The sequence below is a fragment of the Schistocerca gregaria genome, chromosome X (genome assembly GCF_023897955.1).
Source record: "Schistocerca gregaria isolate iqSchGreg1 chromosome X, iqSchGreg1.2, whole genome shotgun sequence".
In the NCBI taxonomy this organism is placed as follows: Eukaryota; Metazoa; Arthropoda; class Insecta; order Orthoptera; family Acrididae; genus Schistocerca; species Schistocerca gregaria.
In genome coordinates, this window is record NC_064931.1 from 218202649 (window position 1) to 218222508 (window position 19860).

Below are 19860 nucleotides of genomic sequence, written 5' to 3' on the forward strand. Positions count from 1 at the left end.
AGTGAGCTTTTCTTGGTCTTGGAGAACCTTTCCTGATCCATTTTGGAGACTGAACCTTGCTCTCAACATCATAACTATAGACCCATGTCACAATATTCTTGGGAAATTATGCAGATTCCTCAGTGCGGTGGCAGTTTCAACGCCATTGTCCGGTCAAGACAAATTTCAAGGTCAAAAAGATGTCTTCCCCAGGAACTAGAGTGTTCTCAACTTTTTATCCCCCAGCCCTATAGGTTAATGGCCCATAGCTTTACTTAAAAAAACCTCTGAAATATAGATTTCAGAACACATTTTGTTCAAATTTAATTTTTGTTCAAACTTAATGCAGTAAATTCATTAATACTTCAGATGTTCTAAGCAAAATGTTGTAAATGATATTATGGCTGAATAAAACTTTTTAAAAGTTTATACCATGTTTTGCCACTTCCAGGAGTATTAATGGGACACTGTTTTTGTTGGTATACTACTCAGTAGTTCTGATTTTTGTTTTTCCATTCAGATGTGTAATTTTTAGGTTCAACCCAACATTTTTGGAATTTGACATGTCTTGTGAAAGCTTTCTGGCATTATACTCCACAATTTGTTAGTTTCCCTAGATTTGTTCTTATGAGGGGATAATTTTTAGATTGTTGAATCAAAGATGTGACATTCATATTCAGCTATATTCCATTTGGAATGGAATATTTTCCAAAAAAAAAAATGAATACTTTAGACATTCTTCTAATTGTCACTTTTTGCAGTTTGAAGATTTTAATTGCATCACTTGACTGATGTAACATTTCTATTCCGTAGTTCATGATAGCATTAAAATATGAGAAATGCACCATTCACATAACATCATCTGCTGCTAGTGGTTTAATGTTTTGAGAATAAATATGGCTGAATTTAGTTTGCTAGGTGTGGTAGCAATGTGGTGTTCCCACAGTAAGTGGTGAGTCCTAATAATTTTGTGTTTTGAACTACATTTATACCCAGTGCTTGTTAAGTGTTGAAAGGGTTCTTGATTCACTTTGTAGGAAGTACCAGAAACTAATTATATGTGGTGACTTCAATATAAATTTTGTATATGATGGTGCGAGAAAGAGGGTGTTGTTAGATCTTCTAAATTCATATCATCTGATGCAGACTGTGTTTTTTTTCAACTAGGATGCAGGGGAACAGCAGCACAGCCATAGACAATATTTTTATTCATTCTTCATTATTAGATGGGCATTCTGTTAGTAAAAGCATGAATGGCCTTTCAGACCATGATGCACAAATTTTAACACTAAAAAGGCTTTTGTACTCAGACCAATGTCATATTTAATTTCAAACTATATAAGAAAGTTAATCCAACAGCAATAGAGAGTTTCTAAACCTTGTCGAGGAACAAGAGTGGCAGGAAGTTTATAGTGCCAATAACATAGGTGATAAATACAGTGCTTTCCTTAACACATTTATCACGACCTTTGAGAGTTGCTTTCCATTAAAACGTTCTAAATGGGGCACTAGCAGTTATATGCTGCCTGTGTGGCTGACTAGTGGGATAAGGATATCTTGTAGAACAAAGCGGAAATTATATCGAAATGATAGAAGTAGTCACAATCAAGCTACAGTAGCCCATTACAAACAGTATTGTAAGGTGCTTAAAAATGTTGTTAGGAAGGCAAAGAGTTTGTGGTATGCAAAAAAAATAGTTAATTCACATGATAAAATTAAAACCATATGGTCAGTTGTGAAGGAAGTGTCTGGTCAGCAGCACAAGGTCGACGATATAAAGTCAGTTTGCAGTAAAAATATTTCTGTTACTGATAAATCAGATATATGTACAGTATTTAACAATCATTTTCTGAGCATTGCTGGTGAATTAAATAAAAATGTAGTTTCTACAGGAAATCATATAACTTTCTTGGCAAATGCCTTTCCGAGATAGATGTCTGAAATACTCCTCTGTGATACAGACAAGAGGGAGATTGAGCCAACGATTAAATCACTGAAGACTAAGGACTCTCATGGTTATGATGGAGTGTCTAGCAGAATATTAAAGTACTGTGTTACACATGTTAGCCCTGTATTTAGCCATATTTGTAATTTTTCCTTTAGGAATGGTTAGTTTCCTGAGTGATTAAAGTACTCAGTAGTAAAGCTGCTTTATAAAAAGGGAGAAAGGGACAATGTAAATAATTTTAGACCTATTTCTATGCCATCAGTGTTTGCAGAAGTTATTGAAAACGCTGTGTGTAAGGATAATTGATCATTTTATATCACACGATTTGCTGTCAAATGTACAGTTCGGCTTTAGAAGTTATTTAACAACTGAAAATGCTGCATTCTCTTTTCTCTGTGAGGAACTGGATGGGCTAAACAAAAGGTTTTGAACGCTTGGCATATTTTTTGATTTAACTAAGGCATATGATTGTGTTGATCACAAAATATTGCTCCAGGAGTTGGACCATTACGGAATACGGGGAGTAGCTCACAATTTGTCCAAATATTGCAGTTCTTGGCTTGTAGAAAATAAACTAACACTAAATCACAGAAAGACTCAGTTTTTACAGTTTCTAACACACAATTCAATAAAAACCTGACATTTTAATTTCACAGAATGGGCATATGATTAGTGAAACTGAATAGTTCAAATTTGTAGGTGTTCAGATAGATAGTAAGCTGTTGTGGAAAGCCCACATTCAGGATCTTGTTCAAAGACTTAGTACTGCCATTTTTACTATTCGAACGCTATCAGAAGTGAGTGATTGTTCGACATGAAAATTAGTCTACTTTGCTTATTTTCATTAGCTTATGTCGTATGGTATTATATTTTGGGGTAACGCTTCCCATTCTAAAAGGATATTTTTGGCTCAGGAACGGGCGGTTCAGGCAATAAGTGGTGTAAGTTCATGAACCGCTTGTCGACCCCTGTTCACGAATCTGGGTATTTTGACATTGGCCTCTCAATATATTCTGTACTGTCATTTCTTGTTAACAATATTAGCTTATTCCCAAGAATAAACAGCTTTCACTCTGTTAATCCTCAGCAGTTGGATCATACTTCCTTAACTCTTGTGCAAAAAGGTGTGCGATATACTGCTACATCCATTTTCAATAAGCTACCACTCAAATTCAAAAATCTCAGCAGTAATCCACGCGCTTTCAAATCGAAGCTGAAGAGTTTCCTCATGGGCCACTCCTTCTATTCTGTTGAGGAGTTCATTGAAAAATTAAGCTGATTCTTATTGTATTAATGATTGCCTTTACTTAAACTTATGGAGTAACTTTTTTCCGTTCTTGAACATTTATTTTCATCTCTTATTACTTTTATGTTGTAATTTCATGCGATGAGATTTGTATTTTATTCGGTCTATGTGCTCACTTTCATGAGCTTTGTACTAAAGTTTGATTTTTATGTAAGTACAATACTATTTGAAATCTCCGTATATTGCAATACTTACATACACTCTTATGTATATTTTCTATCACTAATTTATTGTACACTTCATTCCACAGCTTCAGTCTGACAATGAAATTTTGAAACACATAACACCTATTATTCAAAGTTGTATTTTACTTGCATTTATTTCTATGGTGTTTCAGGGCCCTTCTGAGGAAACTAGTGTTACAAATCTGCTACAACTACAGCTGTATTCACCAGAAGCTGGAGATTCAAATATGGGTGTGCTTGTTGGTCCTGAAGAATTTCGTTGTTTAGTGGTGAAGCCAATGTACCTCAGACAAGCTAAACCCCTCCAAAACCAAAAATGTGAGTTGTTTTCAATTCCTCTTTCAATTTTCCCCCACCTTCCCCAAACGTAACATAGATATGAGTAATAAATGAAATATAAGTGTGAAGGAATAACTTCAAAACCATCACAAAATACAATGTACATAAGTATCACAAATTGAAGGTGAGAGAGAGAGAGAGAGAGAGAGAGAGAGAGAGAGAGAGAGAGAGAGAGAGAGAGAGAGAGAGAGAGAGTGTGTGTGTGGGGGGGGGGGGGGGGGGGGGGGGGGAGGGGCGCGCGCGCGCATGCTAGTTTTCCACTGTGTATCTGCGTATGAAAGTATTATTTGTGTAAAATGTGTGTGGGTGGTGGGACAGAGTGGGTGGGGGTCATTTATGTAACTTCTTATACTTGTTTCCTGTACAATAACCTTTAACTTCACAAATTTTCTGGATGATACTTCTGAGACTTACTATATCGCAATGCACGTTTCTGCATGTATAAATTCTTTGCAAATATTCAGAAAATTAGATCTGAACTTCTGTTCCACATTGGATTGTAAGGTGATTTCTAATTAGTTCTTTAATAGGCCCCATTTTCAGTACAATGAGTGATTTTCTGGGCTACTTTTGTGTGGATCTCATTCTTTTCTGTAATTATTTCAACATGTACATCGTTGGACAAGCCCAACAGGACAGACATCACACATATATACAGTATATCTGTATGCGTGACTACCTTGACAACTTCAGTGCAAGTGCACAACAGGGTCTGTGCCTCTTGTGGGGATACATGACTTGCTGCAAGCAAGTAGGAGAGTGGACAGTGGACTCTACTGGTGTGCAAGTTGGTTAAGGCAACCGTTCGCATTAAGTAGGAGATCCAGGTTTGAGTCCCGGTCCAGCACAAATTTTCAACTTTCACCATCAAATTATTTCAGTGTCCAGTTGTGGCTGGAGAAGGTCTCTCCTTTGAAACTTAATCAAATGCCCCAAATATTTTTTATAAATTCCTGTGGTTGATGAAATTCCAATGGGGAAGCAATTAAACTTGTAAAGTCAAAGGGGGTGTTGAGCACTAAAAAACACTGAGGAGCATAGACCATTGCCAACTACAGATATACCTCAATGTGTGATAAACACTAGTCCACAGACAACTTTTCCAACAAGTCTTCCAGACATGGGATGTAATACAAATAGCACATTTTGACCATCTATTTAAAATCGCTGCAAGGGTGTGTGGTACCATTTGGCTTCTGAATCACCACCAAAGAGCTGACTAGATGAAATAGGAGAAACAGGGATTACTGCCAGCGCTGCAACTTACCCTTAACCTCGTCACACGTGGCAAAGGGGATGGGGTAGGGGTGTTAAATTTAGGAATTGCCGATGGCTCAAGGGAGACAAGGTTCTCAAAATTTTCTAACCGACTCAAGGTGTTATCAAACAGCTGGTCATACAACTCAAGTAAAGAGTCCAAATCTTGAAAGAATACCAAGTGGGGCACTAAATGGACTTTGTTAACAATGTGGAAACAAAAAAACGAAAATTGGGTGTAACTCAAAAATATTTTGCACATGTGATGAATTAATCACTAGCAATGTGATTTATCGATCCATGTTTTTATAATGTGCTGAGATGGAAGATTATCCACTCAATGGAATACACTGTTTGCTAGAAGATACATCTTGACATAGTGGCCATTGCAATGCAGGGCAGTGCAAGAGCCTGTACGTGCCTAAGTTAACCAGGTGGACCTTTGCTGAAACTCAATTGGTCACACATTGACAACCAACGTGTGCTGGGATGATGCTTGTGGGATATCAGTGACAGCCTCTGAGTCCAAGGAAAACACTGGGACATCTGACCCAACCTTCCTGTGGCTTGCCAACTGCCACAAACCGATTCCAAATGGCCTACTTTTTGGTAAGTCCCACACATGGCATCTACATATGGGCAGTCCTGGCAAATATACACCATATGACAATCAGGACGGGATAACAGACTTGCCCATTAAGTGGAAAGAGAAGCAAAAGGAGAGTGACACTGAGAAACATTATGTGTGGGGATCACAACTCCTTGACTTACTTGTACCTGCTAAGCTCGCTGTGAGTGAAGGCAGGTGGTGCTGTGTGGCCACTGCACTCAAATTGACCACATCATTATTACATGGCAGCTCAGAAAGTACGTCCCTTACTGCCACCATAAGTTCATGTGACTCAGCAGTCTGGGCAACTTCAACTAAAGAAGGGTCAGACAAGGAAAATGCCTTAGTTTGGATCTCCGGGTCTGGTGCTATATGGACAATCACATACCTAAGTTGGCACATGAAGTAGCTCACTGGGGATATGCAAACCAACACTTGTGCAAGAGACCTGGCAGGGTGGCGATCCAGGCTCATATTTGTAGTGCTGGTTAAACTGCAACTTTGCCACCACCACATAGATTTGATGCCCAGAATACTGCACGAGTAACTGTCAGAGTTCCCGAAAGTTACGTTTCTTAGGCGCAGTGGAGGGTTATCAGATTTCACAACCTTGCACTGCTGGACAGTAACAAGGCAGCCTTATCCACTAGATCAACAACACAAATTTTTCTATAGTATGGCAAGAACTGGTGATGTTAATGTCACACCTTTCTGAAGACTCATCGAAACTGACTCATCTGTAATTGTCTGACTTTCCACCAGCACCATGTGACAGAAGATCACCAAAATTCTGTATGAGCAGCTCCTGCAGCTGTGCCTGCTGCATTTGATGCTGCTCCAGTTGTGGCTTCTGTAGGTGCAGCTGTTCTTGACAGCATTACATAAATGTCAGGTCCATAGTGACCACAAATCAACACTACGAAAAAAGAAAAGTGTTACATGCATAATAGCATCCATCATCGCCACTTTTGTCAACACCATGAAACTGTCCTGTTGGCACATGTGTAACTACTCTAGCCAGCAGTGTCTTGACTCAGAAGACAAGGAACTGGCCCTGGAAGAGCAAGAGAGAAAAACAAACTTGGTGTACAGATCAGTCTATGGGGAACCAGGAGTCTGATGCAACAATTGCAAGTGACTGAACAACTAGCAAGCAGAACCAAAAGCGTAGTGCAATGTGAAGGCTATGTCCAAGTAGGTCAATGTCAGAATAAGAACAGACAGGCCCGGCACATCGCCGCTGCAAATAAACACATGGGTCATCGGTTATGTCCATCCAATGCCTCATGTGCACCCCCTATGACAGCATGCCACATGACCCTGTCATGAGACTGATACTGGCTTATGTCCATCCATGTTGATGTCCACTGGCAAGAATGCTGAACAAGATGTGGATGATAAAATGCAGAGATTAATACCAGATCAAGACAACAGATATGAAATTTCTATGCACAGCTAGAAATTCTCCAAAAGATATCGTATAAGAAATGAGGATATCAGAAATGAACTACACATCTTTTCTGTAGGAGCCAAAATTAATGAACATAAAAATAAATGGTTCAAACATTTGCTAAGAATGGATGAAAATTATCAGTAGTTTAAATATCTTCAGGAAGATGCAATGTGGGATCTCCCAGACAGAGAGTAATTGTTAAATGGGAATAGGACAGATAGCCTATTTTGTGGTGGTGACGATGGTATATAGTGAAAAGGGAACAGTTCCAACTTTCTAATTTATTCAGTTCAACTTTCTAATATATTCACTAAGCTATACAGTCTGTTCATAGTTTACTAAGTATACTGTCCACTCCCAAGCCCAGTTGAGAAAGTTGCAGTGGGAGGAGTAACACTTCATTAAAAAACCTTGCCTCATCTAGTAATAGTACCATCTGTGGACCCCTTTGCAGGGTTACAACAAAGACCTCAATGGCAGAAGAGATGAACCGTGGTATGGCAAAGATGGTGAAGAGGTAATCCTACGTAATCTAAGAAGGGGATTAAATCCAGAAGTGTCTGTATCATATTCAGTAGCTTCCTGAATTTCTCAATGCGGAACAAGGCATAAGAGTTAGTGAGTCACTACTTCAGTGACTGGGAAGGTGGAAGAAGGCTGAAAAAGTCATGGAGCCTTGAGTCGCCCTAGTTTCTATGGCACTGGAGCCAGACACTATCATTGCCAAGGATCATGTGATTGCTGATTCACAATAGCATACCCATGTAAAACGAATCCACACACAGGTGTCATCCATTGGACCTAACAACTATTATCCAAATGCATAAAACCAAGCTCTACAATGGTCAGGAAGTTGTGACAGAAGCAAGATTGTGTGGTCTTGGAGCTCTTAATGACAAGTTGGCACATAAACGTCAGGTGTATGATCACCACTCCTGTTCTAAGACAGGCTGTAGAACTGTTCGCATGCTACCATCCACACTAAGGAGTCCTCTTTAGGATTCACCCTGCTCACCCTGGTGGGGAAGTGCTGTAAAATGTACCTTAAACATAGTCAGCCTAAAACCCATCTGAGCATATCACTGCATCCAAGGGCGGCAACACATGCAATTAAAACAAACTAATAAATTTAATCTTTGCAACCTGGAACAGTTATACTCTGATGCATAACAACAGGAACAGCAATTATATCTTATGAGGTGGCAAGATTAAACATAGACATTGATATCCTGAGTGAAACTAGAGAGGCTGACAAAAAGCAGCTCACGGAAATGATGGCACAACACACACTTCTGGAAAGGATGGGATAGAAATAAACTTCATAAACACAAAGTTGGATTTGCCATAAAAAATGAACTCATTGATCTCCTTGAAAAACTTCTATCAGAATCAGTTAAAGGCTCATCACTTGCTGCTGTAAACCCATTAAAAATCATCAGTCATATTTAGCACTTATGCTCCACCTCGCACATCCAATGATGATCACAAGGAGCAATTCTATTCACAACTCAACACACTGTTTATGAATAACCAGTCATGTAAAATCATACTTTTAGGAAATTTCAGTACCAGGGGTAGCAAGTACAATAAATTGTGGCCTGGTATCATGGGAAAAGATGAAGTAGGTAAGAGCAATTCCATCAGAATTCTATTGTTATCTAAATGCTTGGAACATGAACTCATCATTACAAATACTCTCTTCTGCAAGAAAGACGGATTCAAATGATCCTGGCAACACCTCAGATTGAAGTATTCGCATACGACAGACTAAGTGATTGTTTGCACCCACGACCAGTGCCATTTACTGGTCACAAGAGCTTTGACCAATGGTTATAATTGTTGCACTGATCAGAAGCTGATATGGTCCATAATGCCCCTTCATGTCTCTCCAAAATGAAGCAGATGGGGAAAATAACCAAGGAAAACACTGAAAACTGAATGGCTTAAAGACAAGCAATTGCTAACGTAGTTTCATCAAATCCTCAACAAAAAACCTCCATGTGAATGGCCCCAGGATATCGGACAACATTTTTTGACATTCCAGTCAGTAGTTCTCTTAACTTCTAAAGAGACAGTTGGCTACACTCAGAAAAGACACCAGGACTGGTTTGATGGAAAAGAAACCGAAATTCAAAGCCTCATAGATTGAAATAGGCAAGTTCACATTGCCAAGCAGAATGATCCCAACTCAGCCCCCAAGAAACAACAATTCGTAGCATTCACAGCTGCAGTTCAAAGAACAATTCAGTCTCTTTAAGAATGAATGGTGAGAAACAAAATCACTCAAAATGCAGAAACTAACAGATAGTAACAATCCACACTTTTTTCATTGCTAAGAAAACTATCTATGGTCTGACTACCCAATGCATAAATCCATTACAATCCAAAGATGGAAGTAGACTTTTCAGAGACAGTTGCTCCATCAACTGTGATTGGCAGAAACATTTTCAAGAACTTCTAAACAGGGACATGTACAGTGAGGAAAATATGTTCAACATAATTCCTGAAAGGTCCAGTTGGTATTGTATCATTGATGTTCCTTCTCACCAGGAAGTTGAAGAGGCTAGTCATCAGCTGAAGAACAACAAAGCAGCTAGTATAGATGAGGTCCCTTCAGAGTTCTATAAGAAAGGATGCCCCCAAACTTACTCAACATATACACATCCATATACCCAAGACATGAGATACTGAAACATTTCCTGCTTACTTATGAGGTGCATTGGCTGTAACCATATTCAAAAAGGGGGTAAAGCCGACTTTGTCATCTACCATGGGCTATCTCTACTTTTAACTACTGGTAAAATTATTTCCCAGATTTTATCCAACCACTTGATGCCCCTTGCTGAAGATGCCCTGCAAGAACCACAGGGTGCTTTAAAGCCAAACTGAGGCACAGTTGATGTGATATTTAGCACTTGACAAATGCAAGAGAAATCAAGACAACAAAATCTCTTCCTCTATATGGCTTTTACAGATCTTGTTAAGACATCTGACTCTGTTAACAGCAATTCTCTTTAGATGCTCCTGACCTCATTTGGATGCTCCCTAAAATGGATACAAATACTTTGCCTACTGCACAACATGAGCAGCACCATACTTGACAATTACAATGGACACAGAGAAGCTTTCAAAATAAAATTTAAAAAATTAAGTAAGGATGTGTGCTTGCTCCTACTTTATTTTCAATATTTGTTGAAACTTGTTGAAGGAAAACTACCATCAGGAGTTAAAATAGTATTTAGTACAGGTGGTGGGATTTTCAGCCTTAGCAGACTGAGAACTTTGATTAAAGTAATAATAATCTGTGTCATAGAAATCCAATATGCAGATGGTAATGTTTTGTCTAACTCAGAGGAAGCCCTTCAAGAAATTTTGAATATATTTTAATTACCTGACATTGTCAATGTTGCAGGGGCCATTTTTAAATATAGTAGTGTAGTCTTCTATGGGAAAACCTTTGACACAATCACAAGGAAGAATATGCCAGGTACTTGTTTTGACCAGTAAAATGGCCAGCTTCAAATCTGAAAGTATACAGAAGGCTACAGCCAATATTTATAATACAAAGAATTCTTTGTATTCTGAATAATGGCCTGTAACCTTTTGTATGCTTCAGTTGTGAATAGGCTATTTAACTGTATCCTTCCTTGCAAGCTCGGCAAATAAAAAGTTTTCCTACAGAAGCCTACAACACTTGAATGTATTTGATGTAGGGGCCTGAAAATGTAGAAATTAGTTTTGACAATATTAGCACCTATTTTTCGTAAAATTAGCATCTATTTTGGGCAAAATTAGCTTCTATTTTTGTCTGTGCAAATGATTAGACATATAAATTTAATATGTTGCCTGAAGATAGAAATGAGGGGAAAAATGCTTGGAGATAAAATAATAGTAACTGAGAATAAATAATTTTTATTCTCTGTAAGAATGTTTTTGAGTTGAATCTTGGCTCTTGCAAAAACTTTGTTTTTCTCACCAAAATGGCCTTTACTTGTTTTCTCCTTTTGGCTCTATTTAAGCTTTCAATAAATTATTGCCTCTGTTGAGAAGCAAAAGTGGTTTCTTTCCAGTGAACAGAGTGTTTCTCCGGTTTAAGGTATTTCTTGTTATTATCTTTCTTTTCTCATTCAGTTTGATAACAAAGTTTAGCTTTTTTTTTTAATTCTTGTAGTGCAGACACTATATAACACACCAGTTGGCTGCAAGCATAAACAAGTGAGAACTTTGATCACTGGACAAGCAGGAAGAGTGTCGAGGAACAGGTCACACCTCTCCTTGGCAGGCAGCCTACACACATGTTCTGTATTTCTGCAAAATCAGAACTGACACATTGTTGTAGGGATCAATAAAAACCCTTCTGGTGTTGTGATCAACTTATTTGAATCCCATGATGGACTAGGATTATTCTCTTTACCCATTTTCAAAATAAGAACAGGAAACAAAGAGCAACAGACAACACAAAGCAAAGCGAAGTGCACAAATCATTTGGTAACAGGTACTGCGCAATTGCTGGTTGCAGTTGGTAGCATCATAAATGATGCAGTTCAGACTGGATCTCTAAAGTAAAACAACCATAGTTCAAAACTCCCACCACCTAGAACTGTGATGTGAAAGTGTCCATTCATAACGGATTTAAACTAACAGACAAACATACGCATTTATTTGTTGTAAGATGGTAGGGACCATAGCAGAGTCCTGTCTTGCCATACACAGTGTGTATCTTATAGAAATCATTCACCAACTCACAGTTGATTTGACATCAGAGTGTACCTTACTGGTGCACTGCTAGGTTGTGGTTTTGTGCAGTAATGCACTCTTTATTTTTCAGACATGTTCTTGTGCACATTGTCTTTCAAACTTGGCTTCACAAAATATCACGCAGTACTAATACCCAAAAATTGGTTACTTTCAATATTTATGTGCAAAAAATAAAGCCATTTCAAACTTTCTCTGACAAAATAATTCATCCGGATAACTTTTGGTATGAAATAGTATTTTCAGGTAAACTTGCATTTTGGCATTTTGAGGCATACTCTGCATTTGTATCTACATTATCACAAATGTGTATCATTAAGTTAACATGAACATTGACTTAGACTTCAGCATAAGGAATACACAAATTTTCCATCAAACTTCATCAAATACCAACTATAAAGACCCTCAGTTGTGAAATCCTGCCAAATATTGATCACTTTCCTGATCTTAGCAGTCATTTCTCGAAACACAAATATTGACGCTGAAATCTGATATCACACAAGCTGTGCGAGTGCAGCTTTTGGCTGTCTGCAGGACAGATTCTTTGACAACCATGACCTCAGCACTCAGACTAAACTCTTTGTCTATGAAACCATCATTATACCAATTCTTACATATGGAAGTGAGGCCCTTATCACCTGTAGAAGACACCTGAAGCTCCTTGAGAAATATCATAAATGATGGTTCAGGAGAGTACTGAAAGTGAAATGCCAAGACTAGTGTATCAAAATCAGTGTCCCAAAAGAAACAAATGTTGCCAGGATGGAGTCTAACATCATCAAACAGCAACTTTGATGTGTTGGTCATATTTCCAGAATACTATTCACAACTCAAAAACAGACAATGAAAGCAAGGGGGATAACTGAAATGATACAAAGACATTCCGAAGTCACTTTAAATAATGTCAAACTGACACCAGAGATAGTGCAACCAATGCCTCTGATCATCTGACATAGCATTGGACTGTTTCAGTGGCTCACAAAACTTCAAACAGTGATGGCAAAGACAATGCTCGAACAAGCAATACTGTGGGAAAGAGCGAGGGATTTTTGTAGGTGCTACATGAAGTTGCTTAGGAAGATTGCAACCATTGTCTAATGAATTTTTTTACAACTTGTAGCACTGCTGATTAGATTGTTAGAAAAAAAATTAGTGCTCTGGAGCAGTTAGCGCACACATGACAAATTACTGTGTATGAAGAAGTCCCCCTTTCTTCTTCGATGTTCTGATGATGAGTTAATCTTGAAATAGGCAAATAAATGTGAATTACAGAGCACCAAGTGATTTTTTTTCTAGTGATATAATCAGCAATGTCAAAACTTTAAAAAAATTTTAGGGGCAAGGAAATCTCATACAAACAGTCTGCAGCAACCCCTGGCAGGCATGGCAGGACATACCCTCACTGTAGCAGAAAATTTGATTCAAAGATTGGTCTCAGCCACTTGTGAACCCATAAAGATTGGTGATTCTCATGGGATACAAAGAAAATTACTCATTAGTGAGTCGATCACTATGATAATTAGCTAGATAGTGACAATGACTCCTGGAATAAAAGCTATCAGTCTGTCAAAAACTTAACTGAAACAGTGTCTTGCAATAAAATTATTATTCATCATAATTGTTGCAGCATAGATAAAACATACAAAGCGGTGTAAAGCAAATGTAACTGCAACAATTTTTGCATAAATGTATGACTAATCTGTATTGGAGTAATGAGCACAAATAAATATAATGATTGATCAGCATCAGGAAACAGAATCAGTTGTAAGCTACATTACGTGTGAAATATACAGGGCCAATTATGTCATCAATTGAGTTAGTGATATCCACTAGTTGTACCAGTCTGACACATTACATCTTTCACAGTTTTTCTTTTATATATAGGACTGATCAAAAGATCATTTTTTTCAGGGTTTTATGATGAATGTTTGTCCCCAAAGAACTAGTTACATGTATAAGAACAAGTCTCTACTTTGTTCTTGCAAAAAATGTGTGGCAGTCTAATCAGCAGATCACCAAAATAGGTGGTATAGCATCTAGAGATGTAATTTATCTTGTTTCTTTGTCTAATGCTGTATCGTTATTACCATACCAAGAAAACACAACCTTTTGCTCTGTGTGGCACATATTAAATATATTGTGAAAGCTATAACAAATGTTCTGGATGATAAATGCCTTTCTTGGTCTATCAACATTGACAGTGATACTCGGCTGACATCTCATACCCAATATGTTTGCCACTTCCTCTTCTTCTCTTTCTTCTTCATCTTTGGATGCATATCCATTATTGGATGTGTATGACCTCATGATTCATCTTATCCAAATATATAGCTGTGTGTACAAGATGTTCAGCAGTTTCACAATCCTGTCCATTTCTTTAGGTGTGTCAGCAGTTTTATCTTATTGTGCCCCTACTACTTTGACCTTCTTTCTTCCTTTCTATTACAGTTGTATGACCTCAATGAGTTACTCAGTTTTACGATTTGTGTTCAGCTGTGCCAGGCTGAATTGCTTACGAGAATTGTAATCCCATAAAGTTCTGAAAATGACATATCACTCTTTCAAGAAGTGAGATAAAGTTTGTATTGTCCCAGCTGTTTTTTCTATTCAATGTATTATTTTTGACTATGTGTAGCATGATACACTGAATCATTCCCTGTAATGCCTTCTATCAGTGTACCATGCAAATGGGGGCTGGTGACTGACTATATTTCTTACATATCTGTAAACTCTTTATTTTTGTGTTAATACCCCCATAGTATAGTGTTTCATATCCAGACAAACTATTTGAAACAGTTTTTAGTATTAAATTATGAAGGTGAGGAGAGCACAACCTAAGCACCACCTTTACAGAAATACTGAACTGCAGATTCAGTTGTGTTACACATACACGCACACAAACACACACACACACGCGCGCGCGCGCGCACGGTCCAGTCACATTAATGACATTAATGTGACCACCACGTATGTTCGACGTCAATGTGCGAAACCAGTCACAGACAGCAAGGTGGCAGCACTAACAGTGGAGAGTGTATAAAGTGTTGGTGCGGGGGGACATACTGCAAACAGTGCAGTCATTGTCATAATGCAGAAATGGAGAATGTGATGTCCGAAAGGGCATGATCATTGGCTTTTGGGCTGAGGGCGGAAGAATTTCCAAAGTTTGCAAACTGTTTGTGTGTTTGCTATGGTTGAAGTACACCATGCATGGCAAAATGGCACTCTTGAAAACTCGCACTGAGGCAAGTATGGTGCACCACAGGTCACTAATGCTGTATTGACTACCAACAGTGTCTTCTCAATGACCTTTCAGTGAATATTACTGCATATAGGCCTCCACAGCATGCATCTAGTTCACACAGCCGTGCTGACTCCTGCTCATTAGTGATGAAGGCTATAATTTGCACACCAGTACTGCAACTGGGTGGTGACGGGTGGATTTTTCGGATGAATCACATTTTATGCTCCGTCAAACAGATGGCCATTGGTGTGTACAGCATGAAATGTTTGAAAGCAAACACTCTGCAACAATCGTTGGAAGGGTCCAGGCTGGAGGGCATTCCTTGGGTGATCTTGTCTTTCTGGAAGGCACAGCAGATCAACACAAGTGTGCATCTATCTCTGGGGACCATCTCCACCCCTACAGGCAGTTTGTTTTCCCACAGCACAATGGCTCCTACCAGCAGCATGCTGCAATGTTTCACACAGCTCATGGTGTACGTGTGTGGTTCAAAGAGCATACTCCCCTGGCTGTAAAATTCTCCAGATTTTAAACTCAAGAATCTGTGGGACCACATTTATCATGCTGTTCGCACTATGTATCCTCAACTGAAAAACCTAGTGCAGCTAGCCATCGCACTAGAGTCAGCATGGCTCCCCAGCCCTATTGATACCTTCCAGAACCTCATTGCCACTCTTTCTACATGTCTTGCTGTGGTCTGTACTGTGAAAGGTGGTTATTCAGGCTTTTGATAGGCGGTCACATTAATGTGTGATTTATAGTATCAGTATTTTACATTGTAATATTTACAGTTTTATTTTATGTCACTGTTGTCCTATTGTTGCACTCTGTTGATGTGGTCACTAATTCTGTGAATTCTGTATGCATTTACAGCAAACAAGAAAATATCAACAAACCACCCAATGCGGTCACCTTATTACAAAAATCTTGGAAGTGTGGTTTGTTTTGTTGCTACACAACAAGAAGGTTTTCTTTATCATTTCCCAATGATAGCATCAAGAGAACCCTTGAAGTTACAACAGGCAGCTTGTGTCTCTGTCTATCCATTTACAGCACCTGTGTTGCACATAGCTTTGGAGAGCTATTTGCTTCATGCCCTTACAGAAATGGGACTGGAAACTTACACCTTGAAATCTTCTCATCAGTTAATAAGGGAAAATGAGTCACTGGACAGTGCTGTGAGTATATGCTTGTAGTCTCTACACTTAAACAAAAACTAAATATGATTGTCTCATCACACTGTGCTTTTAGTCTACACTTAAGTTCATTTTGTCATTTGGCACTATGAATAAAGAAGAAAGTTTTCAAATAATTGGCATATTTTATGATTTTATAAAGTGTACAGAGAATAATTTTGCAACGTATGCCCATTTACTGGACTTTTATGTAGGATCAATGAAACTGCTTCTCAAACAATTTCTTCCAAGTATTTGGGAATTTGTAACACTATAAGAGACTAGTAGTAATCTGTGATTTTTTTCCACATACAACTGGAAACACTATATCTACATGTAGCAATCATTCCAGAGTATCTGATGAATAAATTTTTAAAACACATTATATGAGCCATAAAGAAATTCCTTGCCTGATGTTCGATTTTTACTATTGTGACTGAGTCAGCCTGAATGAAGAACTACTGATTATTGTAGTTATTAAGAAGACATAAGTAATATGTAAATCCCAGTGGGTCACACCCTTGTAATCTTATGTAAACAAAACTAGGTGCTACAGGCCCAAGTGGGGGAGGGGTGACAGGAGGATATTGCTACCTGTTGTGGCTGGAAGTAGTTGGACATGACTTCAACAGTTGTCACCCTTACTGCCACTGATGAAACAATGAACTTACCTGGGATTTTGCCCAAAAGAGAAAATCCATACATAGGAGCTTGCATGATAATATGGCTGTGTGTGTAGTCATTGGACCAGGTGCAGAAGGTTCTTTTTCTGAGCTTCTGCTCATTTTGTGAAAGTATAACAGCAGACCAAGTACTTTTTTCCGTGGGCAATTACCAACATCATTACTCTGCAGTTCACAATTAAGTGCCTGGCAGAAGGTTCATCAAACCACCATCAAGCTATTTCTTTATCATTCTCCTCTCTCTCAACACATAGGAAAAATAAACACACAAATATTTCCATGTGAGCTCTCATTTCTCTTACTTCATTGTGATGGAAAGTTCTCCATATGTAGGTGGGCACCATCAAAATATTTTTGCATTTGGAGGAGAATTTGATTCAGACTTTATGCAGAGATCCTGCTGCAGCCAAAAATGCCTATGTCTTAATGACTGCCACCCTAATTCGTGTATAATATCTGTGAAACTCTCTTCCCTATTTTGCAGTTATGCCAAATGAGCTGCTGTTATTTGAACCTTTTTCATGTCCTCCATTAAGCCTATCAGATAAAGATACCACACTGGGCAGCAGTACTGCAGAAGAGAACAGGCAAGCATAGTGTAGCCTGTTGTGTTGGCAGAAGAGCCAACACCGTGTTACAACTGGAGGTCGAAATGCACGCGTTTTAGCTCACGCAGGCTGGCGTGAGGAGGGAAGGACTATACTGACGTGGGGTCTGGAACATGACAAGGAATTAGTATTCAGAAAGCGGATGTAATTAGTTTGATACTTAACTTTAATCCATTGATGATGAACGTCGCTCTAAACGGTACATGATTCACAATATCTATATCAATAGTAACTAAATATGGCACCTTGCTAGGTCGTATCAAACGACGTAGCTGAAGGCTTTGCTAAACTGTCGTCTCTGCAAATGAGAGTGGATGTATTCAGCGAACCATCGCTAGCAAAGTCGGCTGTACAACTGGGGCGAGTGCTAGGGAGTCTCTTTAGACTAGACCTGCCATGTGGCGGTGCTCGGTCTGCAATCACTGATAGTGGCGACACGCGGGTCCAACGTATGCTAACGGACCACGGCTGATTTAAAGGCTGCCACCTAGCAAGTGTGGTGTCTGGCAGTGACACCACATTCCTCCCCCGCAAATCGGCGGACGGTTGTGGTATAAGGCCTCCGCCCGCCATGGAGAGGACCCCATGTTGACATATGAGATGAGGTGGGAGGCGAGGCTGTGCCACCCGTACCCTGCCATTCAGACTGCGGGCAGCTCGGGAACACCTGAAAACCTACTCCAGGGTGCACGCCAACATGTGGTGTATGCACCCGTTAAGAGACAGGAGGGCCAAAGGGTCGACCTCCAACGGGCCGGGGCACCCAACAGGAGAAGAAGACATATGGTTCGGAGCGGGCAAGAGTTCCATGTCAGAAGAAAACTGGTCAGGGGAAGCGATCGGCGGCGCATGACCCAGGGAGGCGCACGGCGGCTGCAGCGACGCATCGCCGGCGGGAGAACAGGCGATGGCGGCGGCGCAGTACCATGGGGCAAAATGGAAGGCAGTGTCGATAACACCTGGGGCTGAAACGAGCCAGTAGATGGATCTCTGGGGTGCTGAATGGATGGCACCATCGCTGAAAACAGACGATGAGTGGCAGATCCCGTGCGACGATAGAGGCGCAGCTGATTGAGATGCCGGCGCACCTCACCAGAGGCCCCCAAAACCAGATACATAGCGTGTCCGAGGCAGTGAAGAATGCACCCTTCGAGCCAACGCCGTGAACCTCAATAGTGGCAGTAGTAGACAACATCGCCTGGGGCAAAAGGAGGTCTCTGCTGCTACACAGGAACCTGATGCGGCGGATGTAGCAAAGACATCAAGGTTCGATGATGGCGACCGTGGAGCAACCCAGCCGGTGAGCAACCATCTTGGGGCTAAGAGCAATACGAGGACAAAAAGAACAATAACGTGTCCTCCCAAGAATGCAACTCTTTCAACTTCAACATCTGTGAATTGAAAGTCCTGACCAATCATTCAGCGGCACTGCTTGACTGTGGCGAAAATGGCGCGGATGTCAAATGTTGAATACCATTGGCCTTGCAGAATGACTGAAATTCTGCGGACATGAATTGTGGGCCATTGTCGGAAACAGTTGTCTGTGGAAGACCTTCAATGCAAAAGATAGCGGATAACGCTTTGATGGTGGCAGATGATGTCATGGAAGACATCCGGACAACAAAAGGAAAATTGCTGAATGAATCTATCACAACCAACCATCGAGCATTCCAGAATGGACCAGCAAAATCGATGTCTAAGTGTTGCCAAGGGAAAGTGGCTTTTGGCCATGCAAAGAATTTCTGCGGTGGTGCTGATTGTTGTTCGGCACACACCATGCAGGAAGAGCAAATATTTGTAATCACAGCATCAATTCTGAACCAAGTACAGTGCTGACGATCAAGTTGTTTTGTTCTCACTATACCCCAATGTCCTTGGTGGAGAAGCTGTAAGACAGAGCACTGTAACGAACGTGGGACCACGACTCTGGACTGATCGTTATCAGAACGCAACAGCAAAACACCACGTCGAACAAAAAGTCTCTCCTTGTGAGCAAAAAATCGGCGAACCAACGGGTCACAGATCCATGACTTTGACAAAGTCCATTGCGTAGCAACAAAACGCAGAACGGTAGCAAGGACAGGGTCAGCAGTTGTGGCTGTAGCTACACGATGAAAATCAATCAGAAACGATTCGACCACGTAATGGGTTTTCGAATCAATGAACAGGCAAGCAAGTTCGGAGGAATCAAAAAGGCCTATCCTCAGCAACAGGCAAACGGGACAACGCATTGGCGTTTCTGTGCTTAGCAGTGGAGTGAGACATGATATCATAGCAGTACTGCGCGAGGAATATAGACCAGCGAATGAATTTCTGTG

General features: G+C 39.9%; 1 protein-coding gene across 5 annotated transcripts in view; it reads left to right on the plus strand.

The window, feature by feature from the left end:
* Positions 1–19860, plus strand: part of LOC126297483 (Hermansky-Pudlak syndrome 3 protein homolog) — a 163594-nt gene that overhangs the window by 51802 nt on the left and 91932 nt on the right. For all 5 annotated transcript variants that reach the window (XM_049988359.1, XM_049988361.1, XM_049988362.1 and 2 more), the window contains 2 exons: positions 3571–3736; positions 15950–16254. In XM_049988359.1, coding sequence (XP_049844316.1) covers positions 3571–3736; positions 15950–16254 — 471 coding nt within the window. The remainder of the gene's footprint in view (positions 1–3570; positions 3737–15949; positions 16255–19860) is intronic.